The sequence below is a fragment of the Anabrus simplex genome, chromosome 1 (assembly GCF_040414725.1).
Source record: "Anabrus simplex isolate iqAnaSimp1 chromosome 1, ASM4041472v1, whole genome shotgun sequence".
NCBI classification, from domain to species: domain Eukaryota; kingdom Metazoa; phylum Arthropoda; class Insecta; order Orthoptera; family Tettigoniidae; genus Anabrus; species Anabrus simplex.
The window spans coordinates 1,176,940,194-1,176,960,838 of NC_090265.1; the positions used below are offsets into that span (position 1 = coordinate 1,176,940,194).

General features: G+C 41.6%; 1 protein-coding gene across 2 annotated transcripts in view; it reads left to right on the plus strand.

Annotated features, from left to right (window-relative positions):
• Positions 1-20,645, plus strand: part of LOC136858164 (hemicentin-1) — a 709,155-nt gene that overhangs the window by 59,703 nt on the left and 628,807 nt on the right. For both annotated transcript variants that reach the window (XM_067137503.2, XM_067137504.2), the window contains exon 2: positions 8,146-8,337. In XM_067137503.2, the coding sequence (XP_066993604.2) occupies positions 8,146-8,337 (192 nt within the window). The remainder of the gene's footprint in view (positions 1-8,145; positions 8,338-20,645) is intronic.

The following is a 20,645-nucleotide window of genomic DNA, read 5'->3' on the forward strand; positions in this document are numbered from 1 at the left end:
AAAAATCAGATTTCGCATTCCCTCTCCAGAACGGATCAAGTTCTTTTCCCTTCATATTTTGATTTCATTTATCTTTTAGTGCAGGCACAGAATTTTCCGTTTCTGTATTTGTTGACTAGGGTTATATTTCCCCTGCAAGTCATGCCAGTTAATTAAAATCTTCTTTCTTTCTTTCTTTCTTTCTTTCTTTCTTTCTTTCTTTCTTTCTTTCTTTATCTGTTTACCCTCCAAGGTTGGTTTTTCCCCCGGACTCAGCGAGGGATCCCACCTCTACTGCCTTAAGGGCAGTGTCCTGGAGCGTGAGACTTTGGGGTAGGGGATACAACCGGAGAGGAGGACCAGATACTCGCCCAGGGGGCCTCACCTGCTATGCTGAACAGGGTCCCTGTGGGGGGGTGGGATGGGAAGATTGGAACGGATAGACGAGGAAGAGGGAAGGAAGCGGCCTTGGCCTTAAGTTGGGTACCATCCCGGCATTTGCCTGTAGGAGAAGTGAAAACCACGGAAAACCACTTCGAGGATGGCTGAGGTGGGAATCGAACCCTCCTCTACTCAGTTGACCTACCGAGGCTGAGTGGACCCCGTTCCAGCCCTCGTATCACTTTTCAAATTTCGTGGCAGAGCCGGGAATCGAACCCGGGCCTCCGTGGGTGGCAGATAATCACGCTAACCATAAATTAAAAGCGTTTAAGTTTTTAAACTTGTTCTAAAGCATAATTTTTTTGTTTCTTTGAGATAAGAATATTGGGAAAGGCAAGCCATTACACTGCAGTATTATGAATTAGTGGCCACCGGACGAGTTGGCCATGCGGTTAGGGGCGCCCAGCTTTGAGCTTTCATTCCGGAGATAGTGGGTTCGAACCCCACTGTCGGCAGTTCTGTAGATGGTTTTCCGTGGTTTCCCATTTTTACAGCAGGCAAATGCTGGGTCTGTACCTTAATTAAGGCTACGGTCGCTTGCTTCATACTCCTAGGCCCATCCCATCGTCACCATACAGTGTCGATGTGACGTAAAACCATTTTTTTTAAAAGAAGAAAAATGGATTAGTGACCTCCATTTTCCTTATTCATTAAATAACTGATTTTTTGTTTGGAAGTCTTTCTAGTCGCAGCTGGGTTGATAGATCAAACGGTGCGGGCCGGTGACCTAAATATTAGGTCCCTTTAAACAACAAGCATCATCATCATCATCATCATCATCGTTATCATCAGATCAAACGGTGGAATCTATTTTTACTTTGGTATCTGCTTATGTTTTATGTGTATGTATGTTGGGTATACAGCCCGAAGGCTGGTTTGATCCTCTACAGCTCGACCAACAGCTGTCATAAATAGCCTAGGTGTCACTGAAGAGGCATACTAGGGAAATTGGGGAGTGAGGTAGTTTCTCGTTACTTTCCTCACTGAACCGTAAGTTGCTTATGAATATCAGTCTGCCAAGCCCACTGAAATGCATGCACCAACTGACCCTATGAGCGATATTTTCACACCATTCATAACAGGGACTGGCTGTATAAGGAATGATATCCCTAGCATCGCTCATACCTCAGTCACTTTCATATTGTCAAAGCCAAGGACAAGACTGAGACAGGTCAATGAAAGTAACAAATTTATTCTAGCAAACCAGAAGACATAGTGCACTGTAAACACTACATCCCACCAGCAAAGGCATACGGTATGTTTTATGTGAAACATAAAAAAGATCCTAAAATGTTTAGGTGTAAAGAGTAAAGGCAACTGTTAAACATGGCATGATAACTTTCACATGCGTTCGTGGTTCGAACAGCACTGTTTTTTGTTTCTTTTTGGGTTGAATTATAGTTACATAAGAAATACGTTGGACGGCACTCCACATGAGTGAGTCATTCCTGAAACCGCTTGGCAGCAAAATAAGACTATCAAACATCAACAGCTCAGGTATAGTTCATGCAATTTCCTTAACGACCGGCACGCTTTTGAAGTATAGCTGGCCGGCTGTGTTTGCCTTCCTTATCCGCGGAGAGCTAAGATTTCCACAACTCGAGACACTGCGTTGTCAACTCGACGTTTTAACTACAGTACCGGTATATAACCACTGAGAGCGAGCGGCGAGATTGGACAGAACTGCGTGCAGATGTGCAACACTGGAGACCTGACAAGTGAACTGGTTCCAAGACTGGCCCGCTTTTGAAGTGTTACACGTGGACTATTGTGGCTACTCTAACCACTACTCTTTTACCTTCATCTCCTTCACACAATATACATAACATTTGTTTGAGCGCCAGTTGCTTTTTAAATAAAAACAACAAAATTTGGTAGAGCATACCTCTTATATCAATTATCTCAAGGCGTGAGGTGATAAACTCACATATCTGGCAATATACAGGGATATGGATCAGCACAATATTAAATTACTGTTGCATTTCCACAATTGAGGATTGTACATGGAACTGGAATCACTTATTATAATTAAAATAAAACTGAGTTTATGACTATAATTTACGTCAATGAACAAGCATTGACGTCTTTTAATTTAACAAAAAAATATATATAGTGAGATTTGCGGTAATATTAAAAAGAAAATGTAATCTAAACAAAAAAGCTATTGGCATGTACTTGAAGTGAGATATGATATTGCCGCTGATTACATTCTTCTTCATGTTATGAATGCATAACATGTCTGATGCTTTAATTACCTGATGTCTGCATACACCGCTGTTGAACTTGAAATTCTTGGGAAAACCTATGAGCTGAAGTCGGGAGCCGTCTGCTGTTATCTCCTTATATAACAAGGAGTTGGCCTACATACCATGTACGCGTGTAGGGAGCTCCAATGTAATTACGTCCACTCAATATATTATAAGAAATAGGAAAATATTATTGAAACATCTTGTGAAGTCCATCCTCACAAGAAGATGATGTTTCTTTATCAGCATAGTACCCGTCTCTGCTCGGATACAACCACCACTTGTAGACCTCGATTATTACAAGACTTCTTCAAACACAACTCTTAGCTCTGACCATCACTCTAAGACCACTTCTTCCATTTGATACATCTGACTGATACATATGATCTGATACCTCTCACCACCGTTGCATCGACTTTTATAACCTCGCGATGACGACTCATCTCCCTACTCTCTGTTCATCCCTTCAACCTCAACATTCAGTAGCTGGCGAATACTGACACTTGGTCGCAATCACGTGCCCTCGCACTGATGTCATCAGTCATGTGTCGTATAAGCGTACCCAAGCGGATTACAGTTGACTATGCTGCATGAGTCATCGGAAAACCTACTTGCACATAACATTCTCAGTTAAACATAGCCTCGATTGCAAAATACTCTGCCAACACATCTGGCTAGAGTTACAAGCCACAGAATGACTATATCAAACCAACAAATCTCACTTACTAATATACAGCATAATTACAAACATATTCACTTAACCTATGATTCAATACAATAATATGCGTGATACCTAATTATTACAGTCTAAATGATGAGAAACAGAATATAAAATCTAATGAATCGGGTTAATAATAATAATAATAATAATAATAATAATAATAATAATAATAAATACTGAATGGAATCTGTAACCCTGTTGTACGGTTACACTATCACTGACAAAGCAAGCATGCCATTGGTCACCACAGAGGCGACTGTAGGCGGTCATAAATCTCGATCATGTGGGGTTGGTACCGCTTAACGTTTGAGTCGCCGGTCTTTAAGAGAAAACTGAGATACCTATACTTCGGTCACATTGTTAGAAGATCCAGTGGACTAGAGAAAACGATCATTGAAGAGAACGCTGCTGGATGAAGGCCCAGAGGGTATGCTCCATTGAGATGGATATATCAGCTCAAGAGTCTGACTGGAGTGAACCTCCAGCAAGCAATTCACCATGCCCAGGACAGAGACTTATGGAGACAGGTCGTCAAGAGGCTGACTATATGATGCCTTACGAAGGGTTAGAATAAGACACACACAAGAAACATATTACTCAGGTACAATGATCGGCGTGCTGGCCGTTGGTCCAGAGGGTCCCGGGTTCGATTCCAGGCCGAGTCGGGGATTTTATCCTTAATTGGTTAATTCTAATGGCTCGGGGGCCGGGTGTGTGTGTGGCGTATTCAGCATTAGAAATCATCCTAGGTAGGGCACTGATCCTCACAGACATCCAGGTCGCCTAATATGCCGTCTAAGAGAAAAAGACCCGCACCAGACCTCTCTGGAGGCCATACGCCATTATTACTCAGTTACAATTACAAATACTATTTTAGAAATGTAATCAGTCAAATTACAATTACCTCAAAGAACATCAGTCCTAAGGAAATCGCTGACTTTTTTCACATGGGTCTGGAATTATACAATGTACCAGGAAAGGTATATTACTCGTATTATTATTATTTTTTCTTTTTCAGTATGGCGACGTTAAGTGCCTATAATTGAGTTAGACTCAATATGATACCCTGGAACGTTCAGAATAATTTTTCCCATCTTTTCTTCATTGCCATGAGAACGTTGTAGTATGGAAGCATAAAATATGAACTTTTTTTGTACAACACTAAAATATACAGTATAATACAACCTAACAATAAAACACTAAGTTACACTTCGTCGGACCGAGCTCGATAGCTGCAGTCGCTTAAGTGTGGCCAGTATCCAGTATTCGGGAGATAGTAGGTTCGAACCCCACTGTCGGCAGCCCTGAAAATGGTTTTCCGTGGTTTCCCATTTTCACACCAGGCAAATGCTGGGGCTGTACCTTAATTAAGGCCACGGCCACTTCCTTCCCACTCCTAGCCCTTTCCTGTCCCATCGTCGCCGTAAGACCTATCTGTGTCGGTGCGACGTAAAACAACTAGCAGAGAGAGAGAGACACTTCGTCGGTCCGGTACTGTTTTACTTGCAGAGCGACGTCTGTACTGTACATTGAATCTTCCTGGGTGAAGGTCACAGGAGCCAAAGAGCCTTGAATGAGATAGCTCATAGTCTGGGTTTCTCCACATGCACATAGTGCAGTATCATTATCTCCAAGATACCCCGTTATCTGCAATTTTCCTCTGCATCTTCCCACTCCAGTTCGAAGTCTGTTTAGCGTTTTCCAATCAAATTCATGACTTGGATGAACTTGTTCTTCCAGAAACCGGAAAGATAGCTCTGTAGATTGTCTAGTAATCGGGAGATAGTGGGTTCGAGCCCCACTGTCGGCAAACCTGAAGATGGTGTACCGTGGTTTCCCGTTTTCACACCAGGGAAATGCCGGGACTGTACCTTAATTAAGGCCACGGCCGCTTCCTTCCAATTTCTAGGCCTTTCCTATCCCATCGTCGCCATAAGACCTATCTGTGTCGATGCGACGTAAAGCAAATAAAAAAAAAAAACGTTTCTAGGTGGAATGCACATAAAAACAAACGGACGGATATGTATAGGTACTTTGAGGCAGAAATGGGAAGCTCATTCCATGGATCATTAATGAGCAAGGGGTGTGTGTGTATATGTGAAGATTTACAGAAGGCAGAAGTGTTCAGTCAGCAGTATGTAAAGATAGTTGGATATAAAGATACCATCAACGTAGAGGAAGTGTTAATACTGATGAAGTACTGAAATTTACCGATGATAATAAAGACATTTAAATAAATATACCAAAGTTGAAAGGTTGATGAGGATGATGATGATGCTTGTTGTTTAAAGGGACCTAACATCTAAGATCATCGGCCACTAATGGTACGAAATGAACGACATGAGTCAATAATTAAAATATTAAAATGTATCCGCTGACTAGAGTTTAAAATACATGGTGATGAAAAATGATATGAGATTAAAACAATCAGTGGATCTAATTCGCAATGCCTTATTTTCTAATAAAAGCATAGAAATAGAGGCGATAATGGAATAAGGCATTGCCTGGAAATACGGATATGTATATTAATGTCAGAAGTTAAAATAACCCATTAAAATACGCAAACACGAAATAAAATTGAGTCATTGAGATAAAAGCGCAGTTAACACAAATACACTAAGACAAAGTACATTATTACACACGATAGAAAAGGCCACTATCCCTCATAAAACGGATGACGAAGTCTGCTGACTGCTCGTCATCTTGCAGGATGAAGGGAGATGATACTCGCGAGTGTTAGCCTACGACGCAGATCGACCAGGTCCACGCACTCCGTAAGGATGTGTACCACGGTAAGATGATCGCCGTAAGTACACACCGGAGGGGGCTCTCCTTTCAACAGATGGGAGTGCGTTAGTATACCGTGGCTAATCCGAAGACGACACAATTCACTATTGTACACACAGTTAACTATTCGGAAAATGTGCCAGTTGATAACAGTATTATAGTTTTATATTCATCTCTTAGCCAATAATGTACCATTATGGGAAATTCATGCATGGTATGAAATTTACAATTTCACTTTTGTCTGAAAAAATGCAATGTCTATTTAGTAAGTCAAACAATAGTAGTCCAACATACTAAATGCACTGGTACTGGCTATTGCTTCATCCCCTTTTCATTCAGTCTTCCCTGAACTTCCCTTTCATTAAGACTTATTTCACTGCCACTTCTGAGCTCCTTTGCTCCCCTCAATCTGCAGGTGTTTCATAGACCTGAACAACATCAAGTCCATGACTGCCTTCTGTAGCAGTACGGCAGTCATAATGACATCTAGGCTCTAGTTTACATGTACAGAGGGATGTCCTGATACTTATGATCAGATTGTTTATATACACCAGTGGCAGCTGGTGACAATTTGATTGGTAGTGACGACAATGATAATACTGTACAATGCTGTAATAATGATGCACATATTTAATCCAAATTCTATCAATTGAGTTATAATTTTCATTTTATTTCATACCAGTGTTGGTTGGTGATTCCCATGTTGAAGACTTAACAACACATTGCAAATCCCTCACCACATATATGGCTCCTTTATACGTATTCTAATTGATCCTGATTTATTTATTTATTTAGCGTATGGTGAATACAATATTATATACAATATATAAAACTACCATCTCAAGTTCATAACTAAAGTTCCATGTCAAAATTTAATAGCCAGAGAAGAGCTTCGTTTGAGACACAGTTTAAGTCCTCTATAGAGCCTCTGTAACCACGCAAAGGACACTCAAATGCAATGTGATCCACTGTCTGCTCCCATTGTCCGCAGTCACATTGCGGTGATGTCTTCCATCCCCATTTGAAGAGAGTGGCTCCACATCTACCTTGGCCGGTCCTAATTCGATTTAGCATCCTCCACTGCCGTCTGGGAAGAAAAAAACATCTGGGCACTTGCATGGGTTCTCAATGATGTGATGATGTAGTAATCCTGATCACTTACTGGGAAAGAGTTTAGGTGATGAGTTTGCACAACAGTTATCATGCAGAAATTTACCATACTGTTTATCTTGTTTGTAGCACTTGTACACACAGACACTAACACATTAAGACAGACTAAGTGATTTACATGGTGGAAAACTGGCTTTCTGGGTTAAAGGTGACGAGTTTGCCGGACTGAGTGGCTCAGGCAGTTAAGACACTGGCTTTCTGAGCCGAAGTTCGCAGGTTTGGTCCTGGCTCAGTCCGGTGGTATTTGAAGGTGCTCAAATACGTCAGCCCCGTATTGATAGATTTACCGGCATGCAAAAAAACTCCTGTGGGAAAAAAATCAGCACCTCAGCATCTCCGAAAACTGTAAAAGTAGTTAGCGGGATGTAAGAACAATAACATTATTATTGTAAGGTGACGAGTTTGATCCTGGTTCAGTCATGTAGTATTTGAAGGTGTTCAGATAGCCTATGTCAGTCTCATGCTGATAGATTTACCAGCACTTAAATAAACACCTGTGGGGCAATATTTCTGACTCTTTGCGTTAAAACAAAAATAAGGAGCCCCGTTGGCTCCAGTAACCACAGAAATATCAAGCAGAAGGCGAAGAAAGTGTTTTTGAGAAATAATTTAATAAATAAACAATAATAACAAAGTCTGCGTGTATGTGCTAATTTATTTTGGTTTGCATGACTTGTGAATAGCATTTCTTGCAAATTAAAATGAATTTATATGTTGTTATTCTAATCTTTTAGTTACAAAGGAGATACTTCAAGTATTGATAACCTTTCTTATGTTGCCCTTGATTTCTGTCTGTTTCAGTCACACCTGTACAGAGTGAAGTTTTGAAGGTAGAGAAAGGAGTAACCCTCACATTCGTGTTTGATTCCACGGGGTCTATGGCAGATGAGTTGCAGCAAGTGAAAGATGGTACTCAGGCTATATTTAAGACTATGTATGAACATCCTGATAAGCCAATATATAACTATGCTCTAGTACCTTTTAATGACCCTGGTAAGTAAGTTCTTATATCCTAAAAATGGGATATTTTATTTAGTGAAGAAAGTATTGTAATTTGCTGATTAATTTTATCTTTAACATCATCATCATCATCTCCTCTTCACAACCATAGACGCAGCTAAATCAAGACAAGTAAGGTTTCTTTTCCATTTAACTCGATCCATCACTTCTCATCAGTTACCCTGGTTCATTGTTCCTTTATACTGTCTTTAATCTAGTCCAACCATCAAAATTTGATTAATTTTCTCAGCTTCTTGTTCCATTTTTTTTGGCATTCATTGATCTTCCATTCAATATCTCCTAACCATCTCAATCTATTTATTTTTTATTTGTCATTCATTCATTCGACCTTTCATTCTTTTCATGTCTCATTATAGCATAATTCGCCTCATCCTATGTAACACACTTCTCAGAAATTGCGTTTTTGTTGCCTGTCTTTGATTTTCACCCTTTCCTTGTCACTGATCAGGACATGACTGCATATGTCTAATAGGTAGGCCTATATTGTGTATCATTTCTTTAGGCCCCACCATGGTTTCTCATTTTCACACCAGGCAAATGCTGGAGCTATACATTATTTGAGTGCAAGCCTGCTACCTTCTAAATTCCAGACCTTTCCCATCCTCACATCACTAAACATCTTTTATAGGTTAGTATGGAGTTAAACTACTAGTAAAAAAAGGTTTTGGTATATTTTTCTTCGACTTTGTACTCTTATGATAGAACATGTTCCTGATTTGAACACTTCTAATGATCATATCCCTTCTTGAATTCTGCATTCATGTGTCATGCTTTTGCTACTCCACCGAGTGAGTTGGCCGTGTGGTTAGGGTCACGCAGCTGTCGTTCGGAAGATAGTAGATCTGAACCCCACTGTCAGCAGTCCTGAAGATGGTTTTCAATGATTTCCCATTTTCACATCAGGCAAATGGTGGGTCTGTACTTTAATTAAGGCCACGGCTGCTTGTTTACCATAAAGCAAATTGTTAAAAACAAAAACAGAAATCAAAGGCATATAGGCCTATATTGACAATTGAATAGTGCTGTGCTGTGTTGAGAACTGATGGTAGAATGAGTTCTGTTCTGAGACTATAATTTAATTGTGTGAGACAAGGTATTCTGTGCATGAGATATTGCACCAGTCATCGAGTAGGAATGGTTAGGCACAGATGAGGGAGGAGAAAAGACGTGATGTCATACATATGCTATGTAACTTCATCTCGGTTGAATATGATGAGGGCAAGAAAGAGGAAATTTCCATCTTCTATTAAATGTATAGTAATTCAGTACCGGTATGCATTACTATATCATGCATTTGCTACAATTTGTTTCTTTTCACACCAGGCAAATGCTGGGGCTATACCTTAATTAAGGCCACGGCCGCTTCCTTCCCACTCCTAGCCCTTTCCTGTCCCATTGTCGCCGTAAGACCTATCTGTATCGGTGCGACGTAAAACAACTAGCAAAAAAAGAAAAAAAATTGTTTCACATATAAAGTTGATGTGTAATGAAATATTTCTCTAAATATTTATCTTCCTCCCATCACACTTTGTTTCAGTTGGACAGCTACAGATATAATTTTATATTTTGGTAGATTTTCTAGCAGTTTCTAGAAAGGCATTTAACAAATTTTTGGTGGATTTTTTCTCAACTCGTTGGCAACAATGGATGTGAAAACGAATTCAGTCAGCATAGGAAAGATCAAGAATTGACCAAGGGAGGTTAGATAAGAAAGATGAAAGTGAGGAGCCCTGCACAAGTTATAAGCAATGCCGGACTGGGGCCCACTGATCACAAATTCGCCCTCTCAAATTGAGAGCCCATGGAGGTTGCCCCTTGTAGTAACCTCTTATGACATGTGGGGAATACCAGGAATGAAGCCCTATTCTACTAGTCCAGCTAACAGGAGGCCAACTCACATTCTATGAAGTTACCCACTGATTGATATAGGAATACTTCACACTTCCAATAGCAATTCAGTGTCAGTAGAAGTAAAGGGTGACTCTATAACTTAAAGTGAGTTGGCATAGAGTACACAAATGTATGGGAAATGATCACGAAGATAATAAAAATTTCAATGGTTAAATCAATCTCAATCAATAATTCATCAATGATCTGCATTTAGGGTTGTTGCCCAGGTGGCAGATACCCTATCACTTGTTTCCCTAGCCTTTTCTTAAATGTTTTCAAAGAACTTGGACATTTATTGAATATTTCCCTTGATAAATTATTCCAATCCCTTACGCCTCATCCTATAAATGAATATTTTCCACAATTTGTCCTCTTGAATTCTAACTTTACCTTCATATTATGATCTCCCCTACTTTTAAAAACACTAGTCATCAATGCTCGGGATTGATGTAGACTAAGCAACAAAAGTCTAAATTCATGAATTCCTCTTAAAACAATAATAATCACCACCAGCACCAATCTTATCATAGTCGGTACAGTAAACTGAATAAGACATAGGCCTAAATGATCGGAAATATAACTTTTGTTATGTAGTACGGTACTCGATTCTGCCAGTGAGAGTGGTATTGTGCGCCAATATTAACGTATTGTGAGCAGAGTTTCAATGGACAATGGTGATTCTAACCCCTTCTTCCTAATTTTTGTCAGTAATCTTCCATAATCTACCCTATCAAAAGCCTTGGATAAGTCAATAGTGATACAGTCCATTTGACCTCCTGAATCTAAAATATTTGCTATAATTTGCTGGAATATTACAAGTTGAGATTCAATGGAATTACCTTTCCTAAACCGGAATTGCCTTCTATCAAACCAGTTAGAAATTTTGCAAACATGTCTAATATAGTCAAAAAGACTGCTTTCCCAGAGCTAACAAACTACACATGTCAAGCTGACTGGCCTGAATTATCTGCTTTGTATTTATCACCCTTTTCCTTGTATACTGGAGCTACTCTAACAAGTCTCCATTCATTTGGTATTACTCTTTCATGCAAAAAGTAATCAAATATTTCAGTATTCCACCCATACTCACTCACTCCATAGGCTTCTGAGGGACGTGGAGTTCCCGTGCCGATCTCACAATCCTCTTCCACCCTTTTCGATCTTGAGCCTGCTATTCCCAGTTATCAATTTGGAGGATGTCCGGCTCCATGGCTAAATGGTTAGCGTGCTGGCCTTTGGTAACTGCGGTCCCAGGTTCGATTCCCGGCAGGGTCTGGAATTTTAACCATAATTGGTTAATTTCGCTGGCACTGGGGCTGGGTGAATGTGTCGCCTTCATCATCATTTCATCCTCATCACGACTCGCAGGTCGCCTACGGGTGTCAATTCAAAAGACCTGCACCTGGCGAGCCGAACTTGTCTTCAGACACCCCCGGCACTAATAGCCATACGCAATTTCAATTTGGAGGGTCCGGCATACCTTGTTGATCTTCTACCAGGTGCTTCGGGTTTTTCTTGAAGGTCTTTTCCCATTAAAAGATCCTTTGTATCAGCCTTTTCCTTGTAGGCTGGAGCTACTCTAACAAGTCCCCATTCATTTGGAATCACTCTGTTATCCAGCGCAGTCTGTTGGATTCTGTCACACCCATTATAGTGTGTTGTTGAGAGAGGGTGTATATCTCATAATTAGACCTTTTCTGCCTGTTTTGAGAGATAGGAACGAATCATGGGCCAAATCTCTTTCTATAAACTGTATTCTCAAAGACTTGCAAATGCTGCTGCTCTTTCTTGGTTATACGGTAGGCCTACTCCATGTCTCGGAACCGTACAGAAGAGCTGGTCAAATGATTGTATTGTAGGTAATAATTTTTGCATTCCTCGTTAAAAACTTGGAGCCTATTATAGGGCTCATAGAGTAAAATGCCTTATTTGCATTCTTAATTCTAGCTTGGTGTTCCTGTTGCCTTCGGTTTTGCTCATCGATTAATACACCAAGGAATTTTAACTCCTCTACGCCTTTAAATATATATTTCCCAATCTCCAAAGGCAATCTGTCAACCTCCTCATGATTCGGTTTGTCATTTACCCGTAAGCCAATTTTTGCTGCCATTTCCTCTAGTTCCACAAATATCTGCCTGATTTCTAATTCATTGCACCCAATAAAAACAATACCATCCGCATATGCAAGGACTTTATGTTGTCTCTCCAATATGATGCCAGCAGGTACAAGAGTTAATTTCCTGATAATCTTCTCCAGTGCAATGTTGAATAGAGAGAGAAGATAGTGCATCCCCTTGTCTCAGACCAGTTTTATTCTGGAAGGAACTTGATTTTCTGCCTTTGAGAAAAATACACCTAACATTACCATCCATACACATGTTTCACACGTTATTTAAATTTGTGGGAAAGCCAAACTCCATCATGATGTTCCACAGCCCTTCTCTATGGACTGAATCATATGCCTTGAAGAAATCTATGAAGAGATAATGAGCCGACTCTTTGTGTTCCCACCCGTTATCATTAATAGTCTTAATTGCAAACATGTTGTCTGTAGAGGATCTGTTACTACAAAAACCGTTCTGATAGTCCCCAATAACATTTTCAGCAAATGGTTTTGAACGGTGTAAGAGAATAAAAGACAGACTTTTGTAGGCCGTGTTTACAAGAGATATATCACAATAATATTTAGGTTCTCTCTTATCCCCTCCTTTATGAATTGGGACAATAAGTGATTCCTGCCATTCTTTAGGAACAACTTCATCGTGCCATATCCTTAGAATGATCTCGTATATGTATTTATGTAATCTTTCTCCACCGTATTTAATAAGCTCAGCAGGTATGTTGTCACTACCTGAAGCCTTATTGTTTTTTAAACGTATAATACTTTGTAATACCTCTTGATATGATGGCTCTGGTATTTGTTCTTCTGATGGGGAACTAGATGGTTTGCCAGTACAGTTTTCTTGATCATTACAATTCAGAAAGGAGTCAAAGTATTGCTTACAGTAATTTAATCAGCAATTAAATTTCCAAACTTATCTCTCATAATACTCGATCTTGGTTGAAATCCATTTTTGTGTTGACAGTTTGATACATCTTGCGGATGTTCCTGTTTCTGTAGTCATCTTGGATTGATTCTATTTGTTGTCTCAGGTAGATTTTTTCTTTTTACGAATTAATTTACTACATTATTTCTGTTTCTTTCTGTATAGTTCCTCATCATCTATATTCCTATTAGACTGCAGCCACTTATTACGCCTTATTGCCACTTCATTAACTGCATCTTGACATGCCTCATCAAAACATTTCTTTTTCTTACTAACACCTTTTGGTATCACTTTCATTGCTACTGTTGTCATGATTTGTTTCGCGTTATTACACATTCGTTCACAAACTTAGTCATTTGTTTCATCAATGCCTCCTGTAGGATCTTCTCCCAGAATATCAAATCTGTTTGTAATTCCTACATTATACTTTAATCTTTCATCCTCCTGCTTCAGTTTCTCAGTATCAATTTTGCATCTTTTCTCAGTCTGTGACGTACAAGAGGCTTTCAATTTAATTTTAACTGAAGCAATTATCATATTGTGATCAGATCCTATCTCAACTCCTCTGTAAGCTCTGATATCAGTTATGAAGCTTCTATGCCTGTTATCAATTAGTACATGATCTATATGATTCGCAATCTTACCATCACACGAATACCATGTTTCCTTATGTATTTGTTTATGTGGGAAGGTGGTACAATTCATGTTTGTGGATGTAGCGAAATTGATTAACCTTATGGCATTATCATTGTTTTCGTCATACAGATTTCCATTCCAATTGTTGGTACAAAAATTTCTTCCTTTCCATCTTTTACATTGAAATCACCCTAAATCATTTTGACATCATGTTTGGGTAATTTATGCCACAGTTCTAACAAATCCTCATAAAAAGAGTCTTTAACGTGATCATACTTGTAATTTTTGTGGGGGCATGGCATTTCACCAGTGGTATGTTAAACCATTTAGAATGTACCCTCCAATAGCATAGTCTTTCCATTCACATGTTCAAAGGACAGCACTGACGATACTAGTGAATTTTGGACACAGAATGTAGTACCAAATTCCTGACACCCAGTTTATTTACCACTTTTAAAAAGTGTATATTTCTCCATGTCCTGCATACCATCACCTAATAATATAGTCTCTTGAATTGCAGCAAGTCCCACTCTATACTTCTCCAACTGTTGACTGAGGATTTTGAAGGATCCGGGTTTATACAGGGTTCTTACATTCCAAGTTCTTATTCGTAAAGCCGATTTCCATTACAAGGTCGTCACATTTTGATATCCATTCTTATTCATCCCAGGCAAATGTGAGATATTCGTAACAAATTTTTTATGCAATAGACCCGTTAACTCTATGTTCAACCCCCAACCTGGGGGGTTAGAGATTTTTCTATCGGGTTGCGATACCTTAGCCGAGTAGTCCCAGTTTTAAGACGCCAGGTACTTGCCCTAACCCCTTCTATTAGAAAAGGATTTTCTGGTTATAATGTACAGCAGGTGGTACGTCAGCCAAATATTTCTTGAGGTTTAGCAGGTATACTCACTCGACGTGGGTGAAGCCCCCAAGGTTCTCAACCAGCCGATGCTTGGGATACCCATTCTGGTTTTTAATGGAGTGGTTTCCCGTTCCCTTCCCCATCCGGTGCCGTTGGCCATCTAGTAGCTCTTCCGTCTTTAGGAGCAGTTTCTCACTCCAAGGGCAAGAGAGTGGCCTTCCTTCTACCCGCTCATCTGCCCTCCTAGTAGGCCGTTGGCATTTGGTAGAAGGTGGTCTCCTTATACTGAGAGATACTCGGTCCCTGCATTCATTATCCGCCTGTATATAATATATATAATATATAACCGTTGCCCCCTCTCTACCACGGGGAGGTGAATGTCAGAATTTCGCTGTCATTGAAACTGGGACCAAAAGGGAATTTCCCAGTTTCTCTAACCTTTAATATGTCCCCAGAAATCTTATCGTTCCCAGCTGCTTTTCTAGCTTTTGACTTTTGTATCTGTTTATAAATGCCTTTATTCTCTCTCTCCAGTCGTTCCACTCATGACTGAGTATCGTGACCCAAGGACTTTGATGTTCCTTTTATAAGCTGATACCATTCTGTACGTACTTGCGTTTTCCGGATAGCAATTCCCCATGGTAAATCCATGATCTCTCTTACTTGATCAACCCATCCTTTTGCGACCCGTCCTCGTGTCCTTGTGCCAGAAACTTTTCCTTGGACAATTAATTTTTCCAGGTTGTCATCCTCTCTTCTCATAATGTGACCAAAGAATTGCAGGATTCTCTGGTACAAAACTTGGCATAAACTTTCTTGTATTCCATTTTCCCGGATGACAGAATCATTTGTTCGCCTGGCTGTCCACGGTATTCGCAACATCCTTCTCCAACACCACATTTCAAAGGCGTTGATTCGGTTTCTGTCTTTAGCTTTTATGGTCCAAGTTTCGCATCCATACAGGAAGATCGAAAACACACGCGAATGGACTAATCTTTCTTTCGTATTCATAGATATTGCTCTATCTTGCCAGATCTTCTTTAATTTTGCCATAGCTGTACGTCCTAGAAGGATACAAGTCCTACTGCACTGTTCTGTAGAAATATTTCAATCACCTTGAAGTGTTTAACACTCGAGAAAATACCAGTCCTAATGTGCTGTTACAGAGTTTCAGTTTATTAGCTATAGAAATATTTCAATCACTTTGAAGATTTTAACGCCGAAGAAAACAGAAGCCTTATTGCACTGTTCTGAGTTTAATAACATAGCTAAATTTCAGTATTTTGACAGTATTAGTTGCCTCCTCTATCCGGACATTATCCTTATATCCAACTACCTTTAGATATTGCCGACTGAATACTTCTGTCTTCTAGATGTCCTTACATATTGTAACAGGAAATGCCCGTACTTTAGGCTTGAATAGCACGACACGTTACACAGGGCGTGTACGGTACATTAATTGGAGTGGTACAGAGAGCAAGAGCATTTGCTTCAAATGAAGTTCGAATTTTTAAAAACTGTTTTATTGTGAATATTCAAGTTCATATCACCTCAGTACAGAGGAAGATGAATTGGGCGTGACCTTTCTTCGTCCTGGGGCTGGCAATGTCCCGCGTTGATCCACTAATTCTCGTCCTCACCATGGATCAGCTCTGGGCACCATGGAACCACGTGTCCTCCAGCAAATGAAGCTCTAGAAGTTCTAGAAGTTCTAGAAATTCTGGAAGTTCTTGAAGGCCTTGAAGGTCTAGGAGATCTAGGAGTTCGGTTTATCGAGATCACTTACTCGGAAGAGTAGCGTAAACACACGTATTTAAGCCCTTGGACGTTTTAATCTGAGGTGTAATTTCTGAACATAGAAAAATAAATGCAATGATGAAATTGAAAACAACTGTTTCTTTAAGACCAGTAAACTGTTCACTTGGGAGAGTAGAGAAATTAAATTTCATGCGGTCGAATGTCAATGGAATCGAACTCGCAACTAGACTGGTCACTTGGAAAAATAAAACAGTCGAGCTTGCAAATAAACTGGTCACTTGAAAAAATAAAGCAATTAGCTTTAATGCGGTCGAATGTTAATGGAATCGAACTCGCAAATATATTTAAAGTACGCGACACTTGGCACGAAAAATAGTTCACTCAAGTTTTAGGATGAATAATACAGCACAATTATTTATAGAGTTCTACCGCTTAGCGATTATTTTTGACAAGTATTTACATACTTTTTTTTAACACTGAATGGTAATGTTAGAAGAACTAAATCCTTTGCTTGTGAAATTAGTCTCGTTTACATCCACTGTCATGAATAATAATGCCGGTAAATACTCTGATAATGAAATTAATTCTGTTCACAAACAGTCCTAGGTTTATAAGTGAATTCACACGTGAAGCTTTCCTAACATTCAGATTTCACTTGAATAAACACAGGCCTTAATGCACTGTTCTGAGTTCACAAACTGCAGAAATGTTTCAATCATTTTGAAGTATTTAACACTTGGGAAAATCACAAGTTCTACTGCACTTGTTCCATAGCCTAAGTTCCCTAGCTGCGGAAATATTCAATCACTTCGAAGTATTTAACACTCGAGAAAATACAAGTCTTACTGCACTGTTCTGTCAAGATATTTCAATCACCTTGGAAGTACTTAACACTTGAGAATATACAATTCCTACTGCACTGTTCTGTAGAAATATTTCAATCACCTTGAAGTGTTTAATACTCGAGAAAATACCAGTCCTAATGCGCTGTCACAGAGTTTCAGTTTATTAGCTATAGAAATATTTCAATCATTTTGAAGTGTCTAACGCCGAAGAAAATAGAAGTCTTACCGCACTGTTCTAAGTTTAATAACTGCAGAAATATTCCAATCACTTCTCGTAATTTCGAAGACGACGCGGACTTCCACCAGCCGACCGTCTGGATTCGACTGTGGGGCTAGACTGCGTCGTGTTGAAATTCTGCTCCTCTTTTATACCCAGATCGCGGTTATTGCAACTATTTCATTTCATATTGTATTGTTTTTCCTTTATGAGTTATTGAAGATAGAAGGTTTGGAATGTTCGATGGATGATGCAACCTCACCTTGGCGAGCCAAGGCCGGTTCCTACGTCACCCGTTCCACTTCACACACAGTATTCTCGCTGCAGCTGGCTGCTCCGTTGTGCGCGGCGCGTATTTTAAGTTTGAAATACATAGACTCTTTTGCTGGACCGGCACTCCTATAAAACATCACGCCCTTCCTTCGGGAAACTTTCTGTGCGGTTTTCCCTCTTAAACTACCTTAAATTTGCTGAATTCTAAATTCCCTCAACGCTACCATCTGGCTTGTCGACTTCGTCGTATATTTTTTCTTTTTCGGAGGGCCCCTGAAGCCTGCTCCTCTCGCATGGCAATCGACTCAATCTACATTGCCCCTGACATGCTATTATTTCTAAGAAGGAAAGAGAGAGCAGGGACGAGTGGGAATGGTACTGCAGCAGTACCTGCCTGTTTGCACGTCAGATGCGTTACCAGGCAAGGTTTGTGTTGGTAAGGTGGTGTTAAGGTGTGGTATTAAGGGTCAGGAGAAAACCACATAGGCGGAAAGAGAAAGAGCCTACATGTAAAACCTTACAAATTGCGATAGCACATGCAAGGATGTGGTTCCTGGCTAAATCCAGGTGTTTGTGTTAGTAGAGAAAGGTAACATGCACCAACTATGATCCATATTCTCGCCATTCTAGTTGTCAAGGATCAGTCCTTCTGGGCACTGCCTTGATTAGCGCGGGATTTTTTCGGCTGCGGAGCCATGCGTCAAATACCACTAGGGCCCGCCGCACTGCTCCACCTCCTTGCGGTCCCTCGTACCCAGTATCCGATCCCGGAGAATGAGGCCAAGCCCGCCGGGGCGGGGCCTCCTGGATTGGGGTGGGTCATGACGCTGGGCCTCCTTCCTCTCCGCCCACACCATGGCCCGGTACACAGGGCAACTTCGATGAGAGGCCGGGTGGCACCCCGCGCAGTTAGCGCACACCGGCGCCTCTTTAAGTGGTGCGCAGGCCGTGTAGTGGTGATCACCCCCACAACTGTTGCACGTCACTAAGAGCTCACACCTCTCCTGCCGGTGGCCCCACCTCAAACAGCGGAAACACTGCAAGAGCTACCGAAGGGGGACGTTTCGTTCTCACCTGGTTGCCGCTACCCGCTGAGGTCCTCTCCTGATTGGCTCCTTGGTCGACTGCTGTCTCGGGAGCAGCCTGGGTTTCAGCTGGGCAGCCCTCTCCTGGTGGGCCAGCGCCATCGACTTCTTTCTTGTCTGGGGGCGGCGTCTGCTTCCTGGCGGTGGTCTCTGCTCGGCGGGGGAGGAGGCTTCGTCCTGGTGGCCCTCCTCCTGGCCTGGTGACCTTAGGGCAGCGGGTGGTCCCGTTGCAGCGACGGCTTCTCCATCCTCCTGGTTGTCGGTGGCGGCGTTGGGCGTTGCTGGCATCTTGTTGCATTTCCGGTCCTGAGGGGCGCACATCGATATCTGCATCATGAACGGGGCGCTAGAAGGCCGAGTCTGCGTGGCAGCCTCTAAACGCCCGGTGACGTCCGCGTCTGTGCCGCCTTCCTGGTCTGTGCCTGGGTGGTGGACCTTCCCTGAGTGGCCCAAGCAGGTGGTCAACGTTCCTGGTTGGCGGCATTGTCGGTCTGCGTGTACTTCGTGAAGTACAGCAAAACGACTTGGGTCGCGCCGTCGCGTTGCTAGGAAGCGCCGCCGTCATTATCGGTCCTCGGCTCTGTGGAGCCAAGAAGCATGGGTCCATTCCCACCTGCTTGTTCCTCTGCCTCCTGGCAGTCTGCGCCTCGACGGTAGACGTCCCCTGTGACGTCTGGGTGGCGGCCTCCTGGCTGCCTTTGTAGTGCGGCTGCTCTCTGAGTCATGGTAGCCGGACAACCAGGAAGTGTTAGGACACCAGGATCTCGTAGTTGAGGATACGGCTTGGGTCCTTAGGGTGGATGATGAACGTCAAGCCAGGGATCACTTTATGGACGAGCTGGGTGATCGTCTCCTCTCCGAAGTGCTCCGCAATCACTCTAAGGAGATTGGTTATGACAATCGTCTCCTTGTAGGTGTGCTTTCCCCACCGGTTGTACAACATGAGCGCCGGGAATCTAAGGCAGTGGGGGGGGGGAGCTCCGAGATCAGCCTCACTTGGAGATCCTCCGTCGCCACCCTGAAGTCGTAGTACTACGGTCTCTCTGGAATGGACAACGAAAAGAGAAGTGCTTTCTGACAATGCTCGTACTGCGTACTTAAAAGTACAAACAGTAGACAATGCTCTTTTGTAAGAGGTACTATCAAGTACAGTTGCCTAGCTAGTACTTGGAAAGTACAGATCGCCTGGCGAGGAGAGTGACTCAGCGTCCACTCGCTGTGACTGCCAAACTCGTCCTCTGCTCCCCGCGTGGCAATCAGCTCAATCTACATTGCCTCCGACGTGCTATTAATTTCTAAGAAGAAAAGAGTTAGCAGGGAAGAGTGGGAAGTGATACAAGGAGTATCTGCCAGTTTCCGAGTTAGACTCGCTACCACGGCGAGAGCTTGTGTTGGTAAGGTGATGTTAAGGTGTGGTATTAAGGGTAAGGGAAAACCACATAGACAGAAAAGGGAAAGGGCCTACATGTAAAACCTGACAAATTTTGATAGCACATGCAAGGATGTGCGCTGTAAAAGTTCCGTGATTGTGTTAGTTAGGAATATGTGTCATGCAATCATAACCATTTCCTTGCCATTGTCAATTATTATGGGGATAAGTCCTTCTTGTCACTGCCGGATCGGATGGGGTCCACTAGCATCTGGGTTTGGGCCGCAGGTTCGTCC